The following is a 15,991-nucleotide window of genomic DNA, read 5'->3' as shown; positions in this document are numbered from 1 at the left end:
CTCCCAGTGGGGCAGTCAGAGGGACCATGAATTAACAGTGCTACCAATCTGCCTGGTTTTGTGTGTTCCAAATCAGGGATTTACCCAAGTTTTCCTAATTCCTTCGGCTGCAGGGGCACCTGGCTGGCTCAGTCAGTAGAGCATGTGACTCTTGATCTCAGGGTTGTTAGGGCAGGCCCCAGACTGCGTGTGGAGCCTACTGAAAAAAAGACAAAAAAAAAATCAGAGATGCTAATTCTTCCAGCCGCTTGATTTTGTTTGAGCCTCTAAAGCATGCTGTCCATCCCTCAAATCCTGCTTTTCCTACAATTCTACTTTATATTGCTTTATTTCCCTACTAAAATATAGTAAAGAGTATACACTAAAGTATAGTAAAGAGGATATTCAGAGTGAAGAGATGGCTCATCTCTGTCCCTGGAAGCACCTACAACAGTTCTTTGCAAAAAGCACTACATAGACATTTTTACATTTAATTATTAAGTACACAAAATGGCTCTTTTAAAAAATTAGTTGTTTCTGTATCAAGTCTCCATACCTTGCATAATCAAGAAATATTAAAGACCCAGAAATTAAACTAAAATCAGTAAGAGCCGCAGTCAACAAAATCTGTTAAAACGAACCTAGTCCTATCACGAAGGACAGTTACTTTTTATCATCCTTTTGTCTCAGAAACTAAAGATTGGTGGCTCAGAAAATAAACTGCACAGCATGCAAATATGAAAATCAATACTGAATAAACACCGGCATCATCTAAAGACATATCTTATGCAGTGATTTAGCTCAGCACAGAATCAGATACCTCTTAGCCACCTGAGAAGACATATAGAAATTTCTTTCTGGACATCTGCTGTTATGAGAGTCCTATGGTTTAATATAGCTTAACAGTTAATAGAGTTATTGTTCTGTAATTTAATTTAGTTACCAGTTTTAACTAATAAAATAGTTATTTTAGGGACCAGATTCTCCATACATGAAAAAGTTAAAAATCAGTAATTGCCAAGTTAAAAAAAATTCCACCAGGAAATGACTTAAATGGTAGGCAGCATTCACCTTCAGACAAAATATCCCATTTTGGAGGGCAACATTAATTTTTTCAGCATCTTTTAAACACTAAGCCTCTATTTCAACATGGACATGGTACTTTAATACACACTCAATTTTCATAATTCTTTCCTCAACTCAAATGTTTCAACCAAAACTTCAGGCATGTGAGATTGATCACTGAACACTAATTCCAGCTGCCCCATCAAGAGAACCTGAGTCGATGTCTGGTTAATTGTATGTGTCCGTTTGACTAGCCGGGGGTGCCGAGATGACGTTATTTCTAGGTGTGTCTGGGAGGATGTTTCTGGACATGATTAGCATTTGCCTCAGTGGGCTCAGTAAGTTGTGCTCCTCAGTGTGGGTGAGCATCTCTTTTTTTTTTTTTTTTTTTTTATTTGACAGAGAGATCACAAGCAGGCAGAGAGGCAGGCAGAGAGAGAGGAGGAAGCAGGCTCCCCGAGAGAGCAGAGAGCCCGATGCGGGGCTCGATCCGAGGACTCCGAGATCATGACCTGAGCCGAAGGCAGCGGCTTAACCCACTGAGCCACCCAGGCGCCCTGGGTGAGCATCTCTTGATCAGCTGAGAACCTAAATGGAACAAAAGGGAGATGAAGAAGGAATTGATCCTTTTATCCTGCCTCATACTGGGATTCATACCATTGATTCCTCTGGTTCTCAGGCCTTCAGATTCAGACTGAACTTTGACCACTGGCCTTCCTGGGTCTCCAGCCTTCACGGCAGACTGTGGGATTTCTTAGCCTCCAAGAAGACATGAGCCAATTTCTCATAATTAAAAAGAATGTATGTTTTTACATATACATACATATCTTGGTTCTATTTCTCTGAAAAACCCTAATACAGTGTACATACAGGTATTTTATCTGGTACTTTCCTCAACATACCTCACCAAATACCAAAAGGAAATACATATTCTTTGAAATATTTATTTAAAAAGTTAAAGAAAAAAAAAAAGAAATATCGATTACTGCCATGATATAAAATAGTGACATTTACTGAAAATTTCTAAAATCCTTCAAGAATAAGCAATTATTTGATCAGACAACAGAAATTTTCCTGGGAAATATAGTTTTAGTATATTAGTATCGGAACTTATGTAACTGCTTTCAAGCAGAAGTTCACCTTAGGTTATTTTCAGACCACAATTACAGGTGTTTAAAGTCCCACTGGTTCCTTCTTAACAGTCTCCTAAGTGCTGGAACTGATATACTTCAACAATAATTTCTCTAGGGGGTCTGCTAAAAAAAAAAAAACAGAAACAAACAAACAAAAACCAGGCAAAACCACATGAAAGCCAAATAATGATGATGTATTTGGACATGGGCTGCAGCTACCCAACTGTATCAACTGGAAAGTTTATAAATAAGCACAGTGTGAGGGATTGAGCACTGCACAAACTATGAGCTATCAATGTGAACCTTTCCACGGCTTCCTCTGGTCAGCCAACATCACTTTCATCCACTTCACCTTGTTATAAGTGAGTAAAGGTCAAGAAATGCTTAAGCAAAAAGAAAGACAAGTGATTTTTGCTTACCATCTCATTTTTTTATTACCAGCTTCTAATGTTTTTTTCATAATATGAACAGCTATTAATTAACAGAAGGGTTTATTTCTTTTTATATTTCATGTAAAGCTTCAGAGAGACAACCAGGATATCATCTTTATTCAGTACCTCTTACACCTGAAAAAGGCTTAAGTAAAACTAATTAAAATATTTAGGAACTTAGTTGTGTTGATACTAGTCTAACTGAAAGGTCATTTAAATGAAAAGTTTTTTTTTTTTAATTTACCTAGGATTCTAAGAAATACAAGAAACCAAGAAATCACACTTTCTCTGAAATTATACATTATATACATATTGCAAAAATATTAAAAATTAAATAATTTAAAATTGAATTAAATACATGACTACATATAATAAATTTAGGAACTGAGAGTTTCAAAAGAACACAAAAAACTGCCCAAATAAAGTTCTAGATTTTTTAAAACAATAATGTCTGTTATTTGTTATCTAAAAGCCAATATACTTATTTGGTAGCTATTACAATAGGTGCATTTACAGAGGGTTTTTAAGGCAGTGAAACTACTCTCTATGATGCTAGAGTGGTAGATATATGACATTATGCACTGGTCGAAACTCACAGAATGGACAATACCATGAGTGAACCTAAATGTAAGCTACAGACTTTGGGTGATAATGCTGTGTCAGTATAGATTCATTGATTTTAAACAAATGTTATCACACTGGTGGGAGATGTTGATATGGGGGAGGCTGTGTGTATGAGGGGGGAAAGGGTATCTGGGAACTCTCTGTACTTCCTTCCTCTCAATTTTTTTTTTTTAAGATTTTATTTATTTATTTGACAGAGAGAGATCACAAGTAGAGAGGCAGGCAGAGAGAGGGGGGGAAGCAGGCTCCCTGCTGAGCAGAGAGAACCCGACATGGGGCTCGATCCCAGGACCCTGAGACCATGACCTGAGCTGAAGGCAGAGGCTTTAACCCACTGAGCCACTCAGGAGCTCCCCTTCCTCTCAATTTTGCTGTGAACCTAAAATTGCTCTAAAAAATAGTCATTTGCCTCAAAGATCAAAAACACTACCATACAAGGTGATTTCTCTTGAAAGTTCATGTGAATACTGACCAATATAGCATTTTTCACAAATCTAAGAAAAAAAATTATTTCCAAATGCAGTGTTAGAGAGTCCCTGTCAGCAGTATAACATAAACTCTAGGGAATGGAAACAAAGGACAAGTAAACTATGCATATTTTTGTGCCTTGCAAACACAGTACCTAGGAAAAGAGGAATTGTTCATTTGAGAAAATCCTAATGAGATACACAGAACATAAGAACTAGAATGAAGAGTGTATGCAGAAGCTATACCAAAGTATCTTCTAGCCTAACATCACCATCTATCTCTTGGCATCTTTAGAACATGGTAAGACAGAAAGAAAAATGGAAGATCATCATTACAGAGCACTTGGTCCACTCATTAGCAAAACTAAAGTTGGACTTTCTAAGGCCAACAATGGCATTATCTGTTTCTCCAAACAGCTGTTCTTTTTGGCCATAGCTTGTATAGCCAACTAACCTGACATTATGCCCACATAATGACTTTTTTTTTAAAGATTTTATTTATTTATTTGACTGAGAGGGATCACAAGTAGGCGGTGGGGGTGGGGGGGGAGCAGGCTTTCTGCCGAGCAGAGAGCATGATGCGGACCTTGATCCCAGGACCCTGAGATCGTGACCTGAGCTGAAGGCAGAGGCTTAACCCACTGAGCCACCCAGGCGCCCCCACATGCTGACTTTCAGTGAGTACCTGAGAGAAACTGCTATAGAAAATATTAGCAGGGCATCTGAGTAGCTCAGTTGGTCAAGCATCTGACTCTTGATTTCAGCTCAGGTCATGATCTCAGGATTATGAGATTGAGCCCCACAATGGTTTTCCTGTTGGGTGTGTTGTCTGCTTCAGATTCTCTCTCTCTCCCTCTGCCCCTCCCCACAAAACAAAACAAAACAAAACAAAAAAACAAAGAGAGAATACTATAATATGACTTCTTTAAAAACATGGGGGAAGTAATGTGGATTATAGAACAAGTAGCTTATGTTTAAAAAAACTAAAAAGAAGGAAATGATTATCATAAAATATTGAACTTGCTAATTAAGCTATTTAATCTGCAATTAGCAGAATTAGGATGGATAATACAGATGATAATCTTACTCCAAATCCAATGAAAACAAAGGGTAAAATATTTGAGAGAGGAAAACATATGGCAAAATGTGTATATACAGGTTTCCAATCGAACTTCAACCTTCTGGTGTTTTCATTTATTCTTGCCAAACTGCAGTGTTTTATATATTTGAAGTTTCTTGGAGATAAATAATTTACAAAGTGGCAATATGATGCCTTATGGGTAAGAAATTAGAAAAACAGGGCACAAATTTTCCCCAAATACAGAAGAGCTGGAAGTGATTTAATTCATTTTTGCTTTCTGAGAGAAAATACATAGCAAGAGGTAAACAGTGGAGTCAAGGTCTAATCAGTAACGATCAGCGCTGAAATAGTCAGCAGTAAAGTCTTCTACATTCTAATAGTGTTAACAGAGATTTGATATACCAGATTTTTAATATCTAGGTAAAGCTTTAAAAAAAAAAACCCATAAACATAATATAGCAATAACTACCTATGGTTGAAATTCTCATTGATTGTGTAATTTATCTACTTGCCCTAGCATACTACTCTTTTACTGTATATTTTGGCAAGTTTTAAAACACTCCCTTTATTTTGGATATTTGATATAATTCATCCCATTTTTTTATATCAAATTTAATTTTCCATAAGATCCATCAACTATTATAATTACGACCTCCATAAATACATTAACAAGTGTATTGATCTGTCTCTTCTCATTGGTACCAAATTGAAATCATAAGTCTTCTAAAACAATGTCAAGTTCTTCACCAAATTAACGTGTCATGTCTTCAAGATGGGTTTAATTTGTGCCACTTGATAACAACCTTTTCTGGATTTGTAACTGTTTCTTTCCACTGATTTGCTGCTTCAGTGTGATTACTGTCTTCGCTTATCCAAATCTGTAAAGGAACAGGACAATCGTTTAACTTAACATGAGAATGGCAACTGAATTCAAACAGTTAATTCCTCTTACTGACGAAAGGCAAGTGGAAGTTTGGTTCACATATTTTCTTTCTTTTTTTTTTTTAAAGACTATTTATTTGAGAGATCACAAGTAGGGAGAGAGGCAGGCAGAGAGAGAGAAGAAGGCAAGCAGACTCCCCACTGAGCAGAGAGCCCAACGTGGGGCTCGATCCCAGGACCCTGGGATCATGACGAGAGCCGAAGGCAGAGGCTTTAACCCACTGAGCCACCCAGGCGCCCCTGGTTCACATATTTTCAATCAAACGATCTTTCCATTTTTCCAAATATATGTCAAAACACCAACCTGTTTAGTCACTTTGAAGACTAATGTTATATGATCCAATTCAACTTCAAAATTTGATGTGAGATATTCTAAAATCATTTCTCCCAAAACAGTAATTAGTATCCTTGGTTATTCAGTATATCTAGAAGCTCAACTTAGAATTCATCCCACCCATTCAAAATCATTTTTGTGAAAATAAACAGAGACTAATCATGATTTAAGTTAAACTGGTAAGAAATACACATTTTTTTAAAAGATTTTATTTGTCAGAGAGAGGGAGAGAGAGCGAGCACAGGCAGACAGAATGGCAGGCAGAGGCAGAGGGAGAAGCAGGCTCCCTGATGAGCAAAGAGCCCGATGTGGGACTCGATCCCAGGACGCTGGGATCATGACCTGACCCGAAGGCAGCTGCTTAACCAACTGAGCCACCCAGGCGTCCCAGAAATACACATTTTTAAGCACATTTTAAGCTGTGATTTTAACTGAAATCTAAACTGTAACTTTAGGTAATAGATATGAATGAACTTGAGAAAAGTTCAGAGCACTATGCAGATTTAAGACTTCACACCTGCCTAGAGGAAAAGGGGACAAGGATTTCGAAGCCTGAATGCTAACCTCAGCTTTAGCAGTAACAGGAATTAACTTCTCTGAGACTCAGTTTCTAATTCTTTTAAATAAAGAAATTGGAGCAGATGACTGATTTTCAAACCTTTTCCCCTTAATTTCCTGGTCAGAAGTATTTTTCCTTCAAATAAAATCCTACAAAGAACCTAATATATGAAACAGGTAACACCAGCATTCTTTGGCTGACATCAGGAGACTCTGAGACTGCATTTGGTTCCCCCACCACGGTGGCTCCTGAGAATCCAAGAGAAGCCACAGGAACAGATGGCCAGCAAGAGCTCTTCCAGAATTGTTAATTCTTAACTAGACTCTCAACCAAGAAAGTGGAATCACCAAAAAAGTTATCATGAAAATCACCTGTCAAGGAAATCTCCCATTCCACCCATACATGATAGCTGGGGCTTGAGGATATAGGAAAACTTTAACTGAATGCACTTCATAGGCCTCAAGGCCTTGAAAGTATGCTATATATATGAATTCTTGAGTCCAAACTCCTTCCAAAATAGGAATAAATGAAGAACAACAAAACCATAATTTTTTTTAACGAAGATTTTAGGTAAAATGCATGAAGAAGTGAGTCAAAGAATTAATATCAATCTTTGAATATTCACATATCATTTTAGGATTTCACACAGACTGCTAATAACATCTTGTTATCAAGCAGAAGCTTTTAAACCAATGATGTAGATTTTGGAATTTAAATGGGAGTCAAACAATCATTATTAAGATAAAAGATAATGGACAGCTACCATTAATCTACTCAGAGTAAAATAAACTACAAAAGAAGTAAGTCCCCATTGGACTGGCAAGTAAGTGTTGTTGTCTTCCACAGATAACAAGAATTTTTAAACAGAGTAATCCAAACACCAAAATCAATTATCTAAATACCATCACAACCACTGCCAAAACTAATGTTTTTTAGGAATCTGAATCTAACATAATTCAGTTAATAGCATACAGAGTTAAACACTAAACTGAACATGAAACAGAATGAAGTAAGTTGGCCATCTGCAGCCTTAAAAATTTTGATTTAAATACTTAGTGAATGTACAAATCAGAGAGAGAGAGAGAGAGAGAGAAGCCATAAAAGACTCTTAATCATAGGAATCAAGAGGGAAGGGGGTTGGGAGAATGGGGTAACTGGGTGATGGGCATTAAGGAGGGCATTTGATGGAATGAGCCCTGGGTGTTATATAAGATTGACCTCACTGACCTCTACCTCTGAAACCGATTATACATTATATGTTAATTAACTGAATTTAAATTTATAATTGTATTTTAAAATACTGGATAGAGGAAAAAATAAATAAATACTTAGCATTAATACCATTAACTAGTCAATGGTACTGAAAAACTGATCATTCTTACAGTATTTATAGTTTAGAAGCTCAGAAACAGACTTATTTTTAGATAAGAAACCTAACTGCACAGAAATTCCAACTATTTGTATTAAAGCAAAGTCTGACAGGATTTCACCTTTGTGGCAACATCAAATTTTAATTTATGATGCTGTAGAATTTTACTCTACTCAACTTCAATTTTACTCTATATTCCTTTTGTTAACCAAATGTTTCAATGCATAGAGAAGTTCAAAGAAAGGATTCAAGATAAAAACTCACGACTAACCTGCCCCACAAAATGTCTTCTTCTTACAGAGCTCCGACTGTAAAGCTTAATAAGAAAAAGAATTTCTTTTTCATTCTGTATAAGTGGAAAAATCATAGTTTCTCCCCACTTTACTCTTCCATTGGAGGCCTTCAGTAAGCGTGTCTTCTTCTTATAAATCAACTCTCCTGAACTAAACATTCCCACCTTCACAAAGAAACCTAAAAAATAAGAAATTTTGATATGTAAAATTTTATTTTAAATCCCATATAGTTATATATACTCACATATTATATTTGGTGTGAAAACATGTAAGCCACTTATAAAGAGCCAATGAGCTATTGGCATAACAGAAAAAACGCTGATAGTAAACTTTGTAATTTTAATCACACTTTACAAAGAACTACAGTGACCTCCAATGAACAGACTCTTCCTCTAACCTGAATGCCATTAAAGACTGGAAATTGTAGGCATAAGTAATGGTCAGCAGTAGGGGAGTACACACTGAAAAGTATTACACAAAAGACAGGGGCCAACTCTTCAGAGAGCCGGAGAAATTTAATTCCCAATTTTATGCAGGTAAAGTTCTTTGATTGCAACTCCAGAAGTTAAACATATGCCTGCTAGAGAAAATCTATTCTTTGAGTAAATTGAGATGGAGAGCTCCCAGTAATGATAGAATAGTTGTACAAACTAAGCTTCCCATGGATAACAATGATCAATTCTGGGGAAAACAAAACAAAATAAAACAAAACACTGTTCAAGACCAAAAGTGGTTAGAAACTGGAGGAGTGTCATGTCTTGCAAGATGGAAACTACACCACTAACATTCAGGTTCATATAGCTTTCCGCGTAAGCATCCTCCCCTGTCTGACGGACGCATGGCACCTACAGCTCAGGCACAAAGTTGTCATGGATGGAGCTGGAGCTGCAGGGCAGCAAGAAAGGGGGAGGGAACTTCCAGAAAGGAGGGAGCTGTAAAGTGGTAACCGAGGACGGACCATTAGATTCACAAGATGCAGATCATGGACAATCCCAATCAGCAGTTTTGATTAAAGAAGGACACCTCTTAACATCATGAACTGCATCTGCAGACTTCTACTGACATCCTCGTTCCTCGAACTAACCTACTATGTAGTCCTGCTGATTTATTCTTTTCATGCCAAGTTGGATTTCATTCGCTTATTTTTCTTTTATGATTCTTCTATCTATCTATATAAGTGGTAATAGTCTATAGCTATTTTTTTCTATGCACTATCTTTTCTGTTTTGATATCGAGAGTATGCCCACCTCAGGAAGTTACTTTTTCCATTGTTTCTCCTGCTTTGGAACAGCTTATATAAAATAGGAATTAGGGGTGCCTGGGTGGCTCAGTGGGTTAAGCCCCTGCCTTCAGCTCAGGTCATGATCTCAGGGTCCTGGGATTAAGCCCCACATCAGGCTTTCTGCTCAGCAGGAAGCCTGCTTCCCCCCTTCTCTCTGCCTGCCTCTCTGCCTACTTGTGATCCCTCTCTCTCTGTCAAATAAATAAATAAAATCTTAAAAAAAAATAGGAATTAAATGTTCCTTCAAAGTTTGGTAGACTCTACCAGTAAAATCATCTTAGCCTGGTGCTTTTATTAGAGGCAATTCTTTAACTATCTACACATGGTTAATCATTTTATTCAGATGTTCTCCCTCTTTTGGAGCAAATTTCAACAACTTTTTTTTCTCTGAAAATCAGTTATTATATATAGATGTTCAAATGAACAGGTATAGTTTTAAATGGTATTATCTAATTTATTATTGAATCCTTCTGGATGTGAAATGTTATCCACCCCTTTTCATGTTTTCTTTATTTTTTGCTCAATCCAACTTACTATAGGTTTGTCTATTTTACTCATCTCTTCAAAGAAAAACCTTTTGGTTTTATTGATTATGTCTTTTGCTGTTGTCTTCACAATTATCAACTTCAACTTCACTTTAACTCCTCACCTCTACTTTCCTTGTCTGTTGTTGTTTTCCTAGCTTCCTGAACTGAATGGTCAGTTGCATTTATTTTCAGTCTTTGTAGTTACAGTGGACATCCATTGCTTCTGCCTGCCTCCCAATATCCTCTCTCCTTGTAGCGGAATGAGGGAGCACTCTTACCCCACTCTAGCCCTGGTAGAACGGATCTCAAATCCCCAGCTCTAGGAGAAGCCATGTGAACCAGGCCTACACAATACAAATGATCAGAACCCCTTCTTGTGCCCCAAGGCCCAGGGAAGGAAAAGTGTTTCAAAGGTTGAGTTTGGTATTTTTAAATTTTTTTTTAAATTAAGTTTCTAGTTAGCAATACATTCAATGAAGGGCAAACTAGGAAAAGAATAAATTTTCTAGGCTGATGAAATATATCTAACAGTCCTCTGAAAACTCAACCTATCTTAACTGATGAGCTCAATAAGGAATGGCATCAAGCAGATAAAAACCAAGTGAACATGGATTAAAGTAGGCACAATGGCTGAAATTTGAAATCCAAAAAAGTAATTTTAAGTTAAAAGGTAAGTAAGTTAAATAACAAAAGTAACTAAGGTTTTAATGTCCATTACTAAGAAAGGCAGGAAAAACTACCTTTTACTAATATTTTCTAAAGATTCCACTTTGAGCCACGGATATACTTACTCAAAGCAAGAGGTGTTGAAGAGCTTGGAAGGTATTGTGCCTCGAGAATCTGTAACTGAATTCTGCTATTTACGGCTTGAAAACAAGTCCCCAGTTCAAGTTCTGCATGGCAAACCTGGATATCAAAAGAGTGCCATTTGTTAATTAAGAATAAGGTCTGGGGTTATTTCAAAAATTTAGAAATAAAGAACTACAGTTAGAAGAAAACACTACTTTTTTTTGACACACAAAGCTATGGTCCATAAGATGGTTAGGAGAAATGTCATGGATTCTGTAAATATGAGGTATTCACTTTCATGGATTCTGAAAATCCAAGTCACACCAACATATCTGATTGTTCCAAATCAGAGCAATCAGAAGACAATTCAAATTGAAAACAAATTAAATTCCTAAGCAGCTGTACTAAAGAAAATGTCAGCAAGATAAACACCAAAGAAGCACACTTCCAAAAACACTTAAATGTATTCATTTGAATTATTTTTAAGAATACATGAAGCTCAATAAAAAGTTTCAAATATGAGAGTCATCATTATATTTTTCTAATCATAGACAATGACAGTAGGTGCTACCCAGCTCAGAAGAAAAAGGATTACTACAAGGAACAAATGTGTGGGTTAAGAGCTGACTTACTATGCTGAATGAGAGCCAGCCAAAGAAGAAAGCTGGCAAGAAGGGAGCTAGTGTAAGTGATGAGGCAGGAAATAATAAGGAAAAGGTCAAAGAAAACCGGAGGCAAACAATAAAATGAAGGAGAAACAGAGAAGGGAAAAGTTAAATTAAATTAAAACCTTTGTTGATTTAAAAAAAAAAATGCTACTGTTCTTGGCATTTTATTTTATTTTATTTTTTATTTTTTAAAGATTTTATTTATTTGGCAGAGAGAGAGAGAGTGAGAGGGGGAATACAAGCAGGGGGAGTGGGACAGGGGAAGCAGGCCCCCTGCTGAGCAGACAGTCCAATGTGGGGCTCCATCCCAGGATCCTAGGATCATGACCTGAGCCGAAAACAGACGCTTAAGGACTGAGCCACCCAGGCGCCCCATGTTCTTGGCATTTTAAAAAAGTAGATTAAAAAGGACATTACTTACTGTTTACAAAACAAGGAAACCATGGATAAAATTTTTTATTATGGTTTTTTTTTAAGATTCTATTTATTTGACAGAGTGAGAGACAGCGAGAGAGGGAACACAAGCAGAGGAAATGGGAGGGGCAGAAGCAGGCTTCCCGCTGAGCAGGGAGCCCAATGCAGGGCTTGGTCCCAGGACCCTGGGATCATAACCTGAGCTGAAGGCAGACGCTTATCGACTGAGACACCCAGGGGCCCCTTATTATGGTTTTGTACCCACAATGTATCATACTTATGAAAATGCCTAATGGTTACAAAACATCCCTTAGTGTTACACACCTGTAGTACTCACTCACACAAAACCAAGCAGTGTTTGGCAAAGGGTTTGCCATTTCTAACTTGCCAGTGTCATTTTGGAATTCAAATTACTTACTATGTTCCAGGATATTAATTTAGATCGTGAGAAACTATTCAAAGTGGTTTTCAATCTCACAGTCACCAAAAAATTAAAATTCTAATCAAGCACCAGGTATACATTAAGTGTATTTTTAAAGGGCACAAAACTGTGGAAGATATAAGATATGATCTCTGGTCCTGAATAATCTATCAATTTTTTGAAGAAAACTTTCTGAGCCTTCCTTGAATTGTTGTTGAAAGTGAAAAGTTTTGCATAATTGGAGGAAAACCATGACCTGTGATGTTGGAGCATATCTCCTTGGTGGGAGTGCTATATAGTCGAGCTAAAAGAGCCGGTCCTGGAATTGGTGCTTCTGTTCAAATCCCGCCTCACCAACTACCAGCTGGAGGAAACCAGGCAAGGGCTTCAGTGTGTTGGTCTCCATGGTAGGGATACCAAGAGCAGAGAGCTCCGAAGTTTGGTGTGAGCATTAAGTCACCTAACACCACCTCCCCTGTGTGGTTAAAGTGTCTTCTGCACGAGAACCTCTTGTACATTGTTCCACACAGAAATCTGGGTTCTCAAATAAATACTTCCATTACTATTTGTCAAGGTCAACAATTCTGTAACGAGGAAACATGAGCTTACATGATAGTTCTACTATTCACGGTGATATAGTTGTCAGTGTGTGAGTCTGGCTCTGTCACTTTCACAGAGACTACCAATCTTTCTCCTCGACACAGGAAACAAAGCCTACCATTTTTGCCTTAGCCAATAATATGAAATATTCACCCTCAGTAACATAAGTTCACTGGTCCAGTAGAGCTCCTAAGCTCTTCCTTCAGGCCACCAATCTTTTTGTATCCCTAGCACCTAGGACACAGCAGATATACAAATGTTGGTAAGACCTCTAATACATGACATTATTTGGTGGAAACTCAGCCATAATCATTCATTCAGATTCTCCAAGGCAGATAAGATTAGAACATCTCAATTCCCCAGAAAAAACCTTTGCTGAGTTATCTTTTGATACACTCTCCTAGTCTTTAAAGTGTTACTATATGAATCAACCACTTGAATAGTATATTTGTGCCCTCTGTAAAATGTGGTTGCAGATTACTCTCTACACCAAGTTAATTAAAAAAAAAAATGCAAGGTGACAAACTCCTGTCACAGTTGGAAATCAAATTTGCTATATTTCAACAGAATATAAAAATAATCTAATATGGCATGCTTTCATTCATCATTTATTCTTTCCTACCTACCTATGTACCAATATTCAATGCCAAGAATAAAATAGGCCCTTACTAAGCACAGTCAAATATAAAGAAAACAGATGGAAGCTAGAGCCTACTTTTATTTAGAACAAGTAACTGAATTCTAAGTTGTAATAAATGCTGTACAGGGAACACACTGGAGATGGAGACAGAAAATAATACATAAGAAATAACTATTAAAAATATCATTTTTGATTATAGAAATCTTTTGGTTTTTGTTTTTTAATCCGTAACTTAATTCCCCTCTAATTCAGTGGTTCTCAAGCCAGGCTTGCACCACAGCATCACCTGGAAAGCTGAGAAGTACAGATGCTTGTGGCCTACCCCTGCCTCCCCTCACTCCTCCCACAAAATTCTGATTTAGCTGGTCAAGATGTGGGCATGTTTGTCAAGCTCCCCAGGTGATTCTAATGTGTAGCCAGGGTTAAGAATCACTTCAAGTCATGTTAAAGGCAGGTAAAATATAAATCCCATATGAACTTAAAATCACATGTAAGCTTGACCTTACAGAAGCTTATGACTGATTTCTGTAACCGCTATCCTGACACAGAAGCTGCAGAATTAAATTATTAGGGATATCTAAACAATTTCAACAGCTGGCTAGTTGAGAGAATTAAAATCAGTTCTCAAAAATCAAGAAGCAGTACACTAATCAAGTTCTTTTCCAAAACAAACTAACTAACAAACAAGCAATACCCCAGCCGTAAGAACCTCCATTTTACCCAATTTATGGACAGATATTTAGCTTACTCATGATTAAAACCACCTTCCTATTCTTTTAAGGCAACCTCTGAGTTTGGAGTTTACGATTCTTTGCTCTTTCTAAGTTATCAACTACTAACTTCAGGATTATTTTCCCTGACGTATGTAACGTTTATATAAAATGTACTAGGAGAAGATAACCCTAAGGTTATTTTTCAACAGAGAAGGCAAAGGGTGTCTGTTATCTTTTATCAATTACTTGATAAAACAACCTTTTATCAATTACTTAAAAAGTATTATTTAACAATGACATCATCGTTATTACTATTTCTTCTTGAGAGCCTTCCTGATCCTCTAGTATATTCTAGAGCGTTCAGTTTACACTCCAACCAAAACTCACCCACAAAATAGTTCTAAAAGTATAAAACACTTGCAACATTACATAACCACTATCACTTACAGAAATTTTTGAAGGTGGCATTATATCCAAAGAGTATTCCATCTCCTGTGTGCTGAGAGTTCTGAGTGAGAGTGAGCATTCTCCGATGGTTTTCTTCCTGGGAGTCCGGGTCTGAATCTTAAATACAAGCCTTACGGTTTGTAGACTTTGGAGTTTAATAGCAAAAACAAAAGTTTCCATGAATTCGATAATCTAAAAAAAACAAAACAAAACAAAACAAAACAAAACAAAACACAAGAAAATAATTTTAAAAATGTAGATAAAAGGACTGAAAAAAAAAAGATATGCTGATACAAAAGAAATGAAAATAACATTTTATAATGTAGGAAAGGAAGATTTAATTTTTTTTACAACAAAAAAATACTTTTCAATGTAACTTAAGATGACAATGACCATGAATTATTTTTCCAGAATTTATCCTGAATACTGCCTTCCTTAATTTCACAAATCATCCTCTTAATTACTAAGGAACTCAGGTCAATATCAACACCAAGTTTAGCAGAATATAGCTTTTCTACTTTTTGAAAATTGGGTTGTTTTCCATCTTTGGTTCTGGGGTATCTTTCCTGCTATTCACCACAATTTTTCAACAGTTAATAAGCGGTTCAAGAATCTCATGTGTGCTCTCTCATAAGTACCCCAAATCTAACCGTTCACATTAAGAGACTGGAATTATTTCTATTCTTTGTCTAACATTCTTCCCACCTACCTTGGGCTTCAATTTCTGCTTCGGTGATGTTTGCTTCACCCTTTCTATCCTTGGAAAGTGCTATCTTTTCTCATAAGCATCCACCCCAGGCAGCAAGTCAGTGTTTTCCATGCTCAGAGTATTTTCCAATATTATTTTCATTATTCCTAATGTTTTAAAAGCCTCGGCTTACCATGGGCTCACATCTTCTTAACACTGGACTGATTTTGCTCTACACTTCCTTATTCTCTTTACTGCATTCTTTTGAAAAGGATTTTTTTTTTTTTTTGCCTTTTGAAAAAACAAGTTATCTGGGCAACTAACATCAATATTTTAGATACTGGGGCGCCTGGGTGGCTCAGTGGGTTAAAGCCTCTGCCTTCGGCTCAGGTCATGATCTCAGGGTCCTGGGATCGAGCCCCGCATCGGGCTCTCTGCTCAGCGGGAAGCCTGCTTCCTCCTCTCTCTGCCTGCCTCTCTGCCTACTTGTGATCTCTCTCTGTCAAATAAATAAAAATCTAAAAG

The 15,991-nt window shown here is 37.0% G+C and overlaps 1 protein-coding gene across 1 annotated transcript in view; it reads right to left on the bottom strand.

Annotated features, from left to right (window-relative positions):
- Nucleotides 1–3,720: 3,720 nt before the first annotated feature.
- The window catches only part of TC2N (tandem C2 domains, nuclear), a 39,560-nt gene continuing 27,289 nt past the window's right edge, over nucleotides 3,721–15,991 (bottom strand). Inside the window, exons 9-12 of the mRNA XM_047738999.1 lie at nucleotides 14,779–14,970; nucleotides 10,878–10,992; nucleotides 8,256–8,455; nucleotides 3,721–5,658 (exon numbers count right to left, since the gene is read on the bottom strand). Of these exons, the coding sequence (XP_047594955.1) occupies nucleotides 5,548–5,658; nucleotides 8,256–8,455; nucleotides 10,878–10,992; nucleotides 14,779–14,970 (618 nt within the window). The 3' untranslated portion in view covers nucleotides 3,721–5,547. The remainder of the gene's footprint in view (nucleotides 5,659–8,255; nucleotides 8,456–10,877; nucleotides 10,993–14,778; nucleotides 14,971–15,991) is intronic.

This window comes from Lutra lutra, chromosome 7 (assembly GCF_902655055.1).
Source record: "Lutra lutra chromosome 7, mLutLut1.2, whole genome shotgun sequence".
NCBI lineage: Eukaryota > Metazoa > Chordata > Mammalia > Carnivora > Mustelidae > Lutra > Lutra lutra.
Note: the sequence above shows the minus strand (reverse complement) of the source record. Positions and strands in the feature narration are given on the sequence as shown.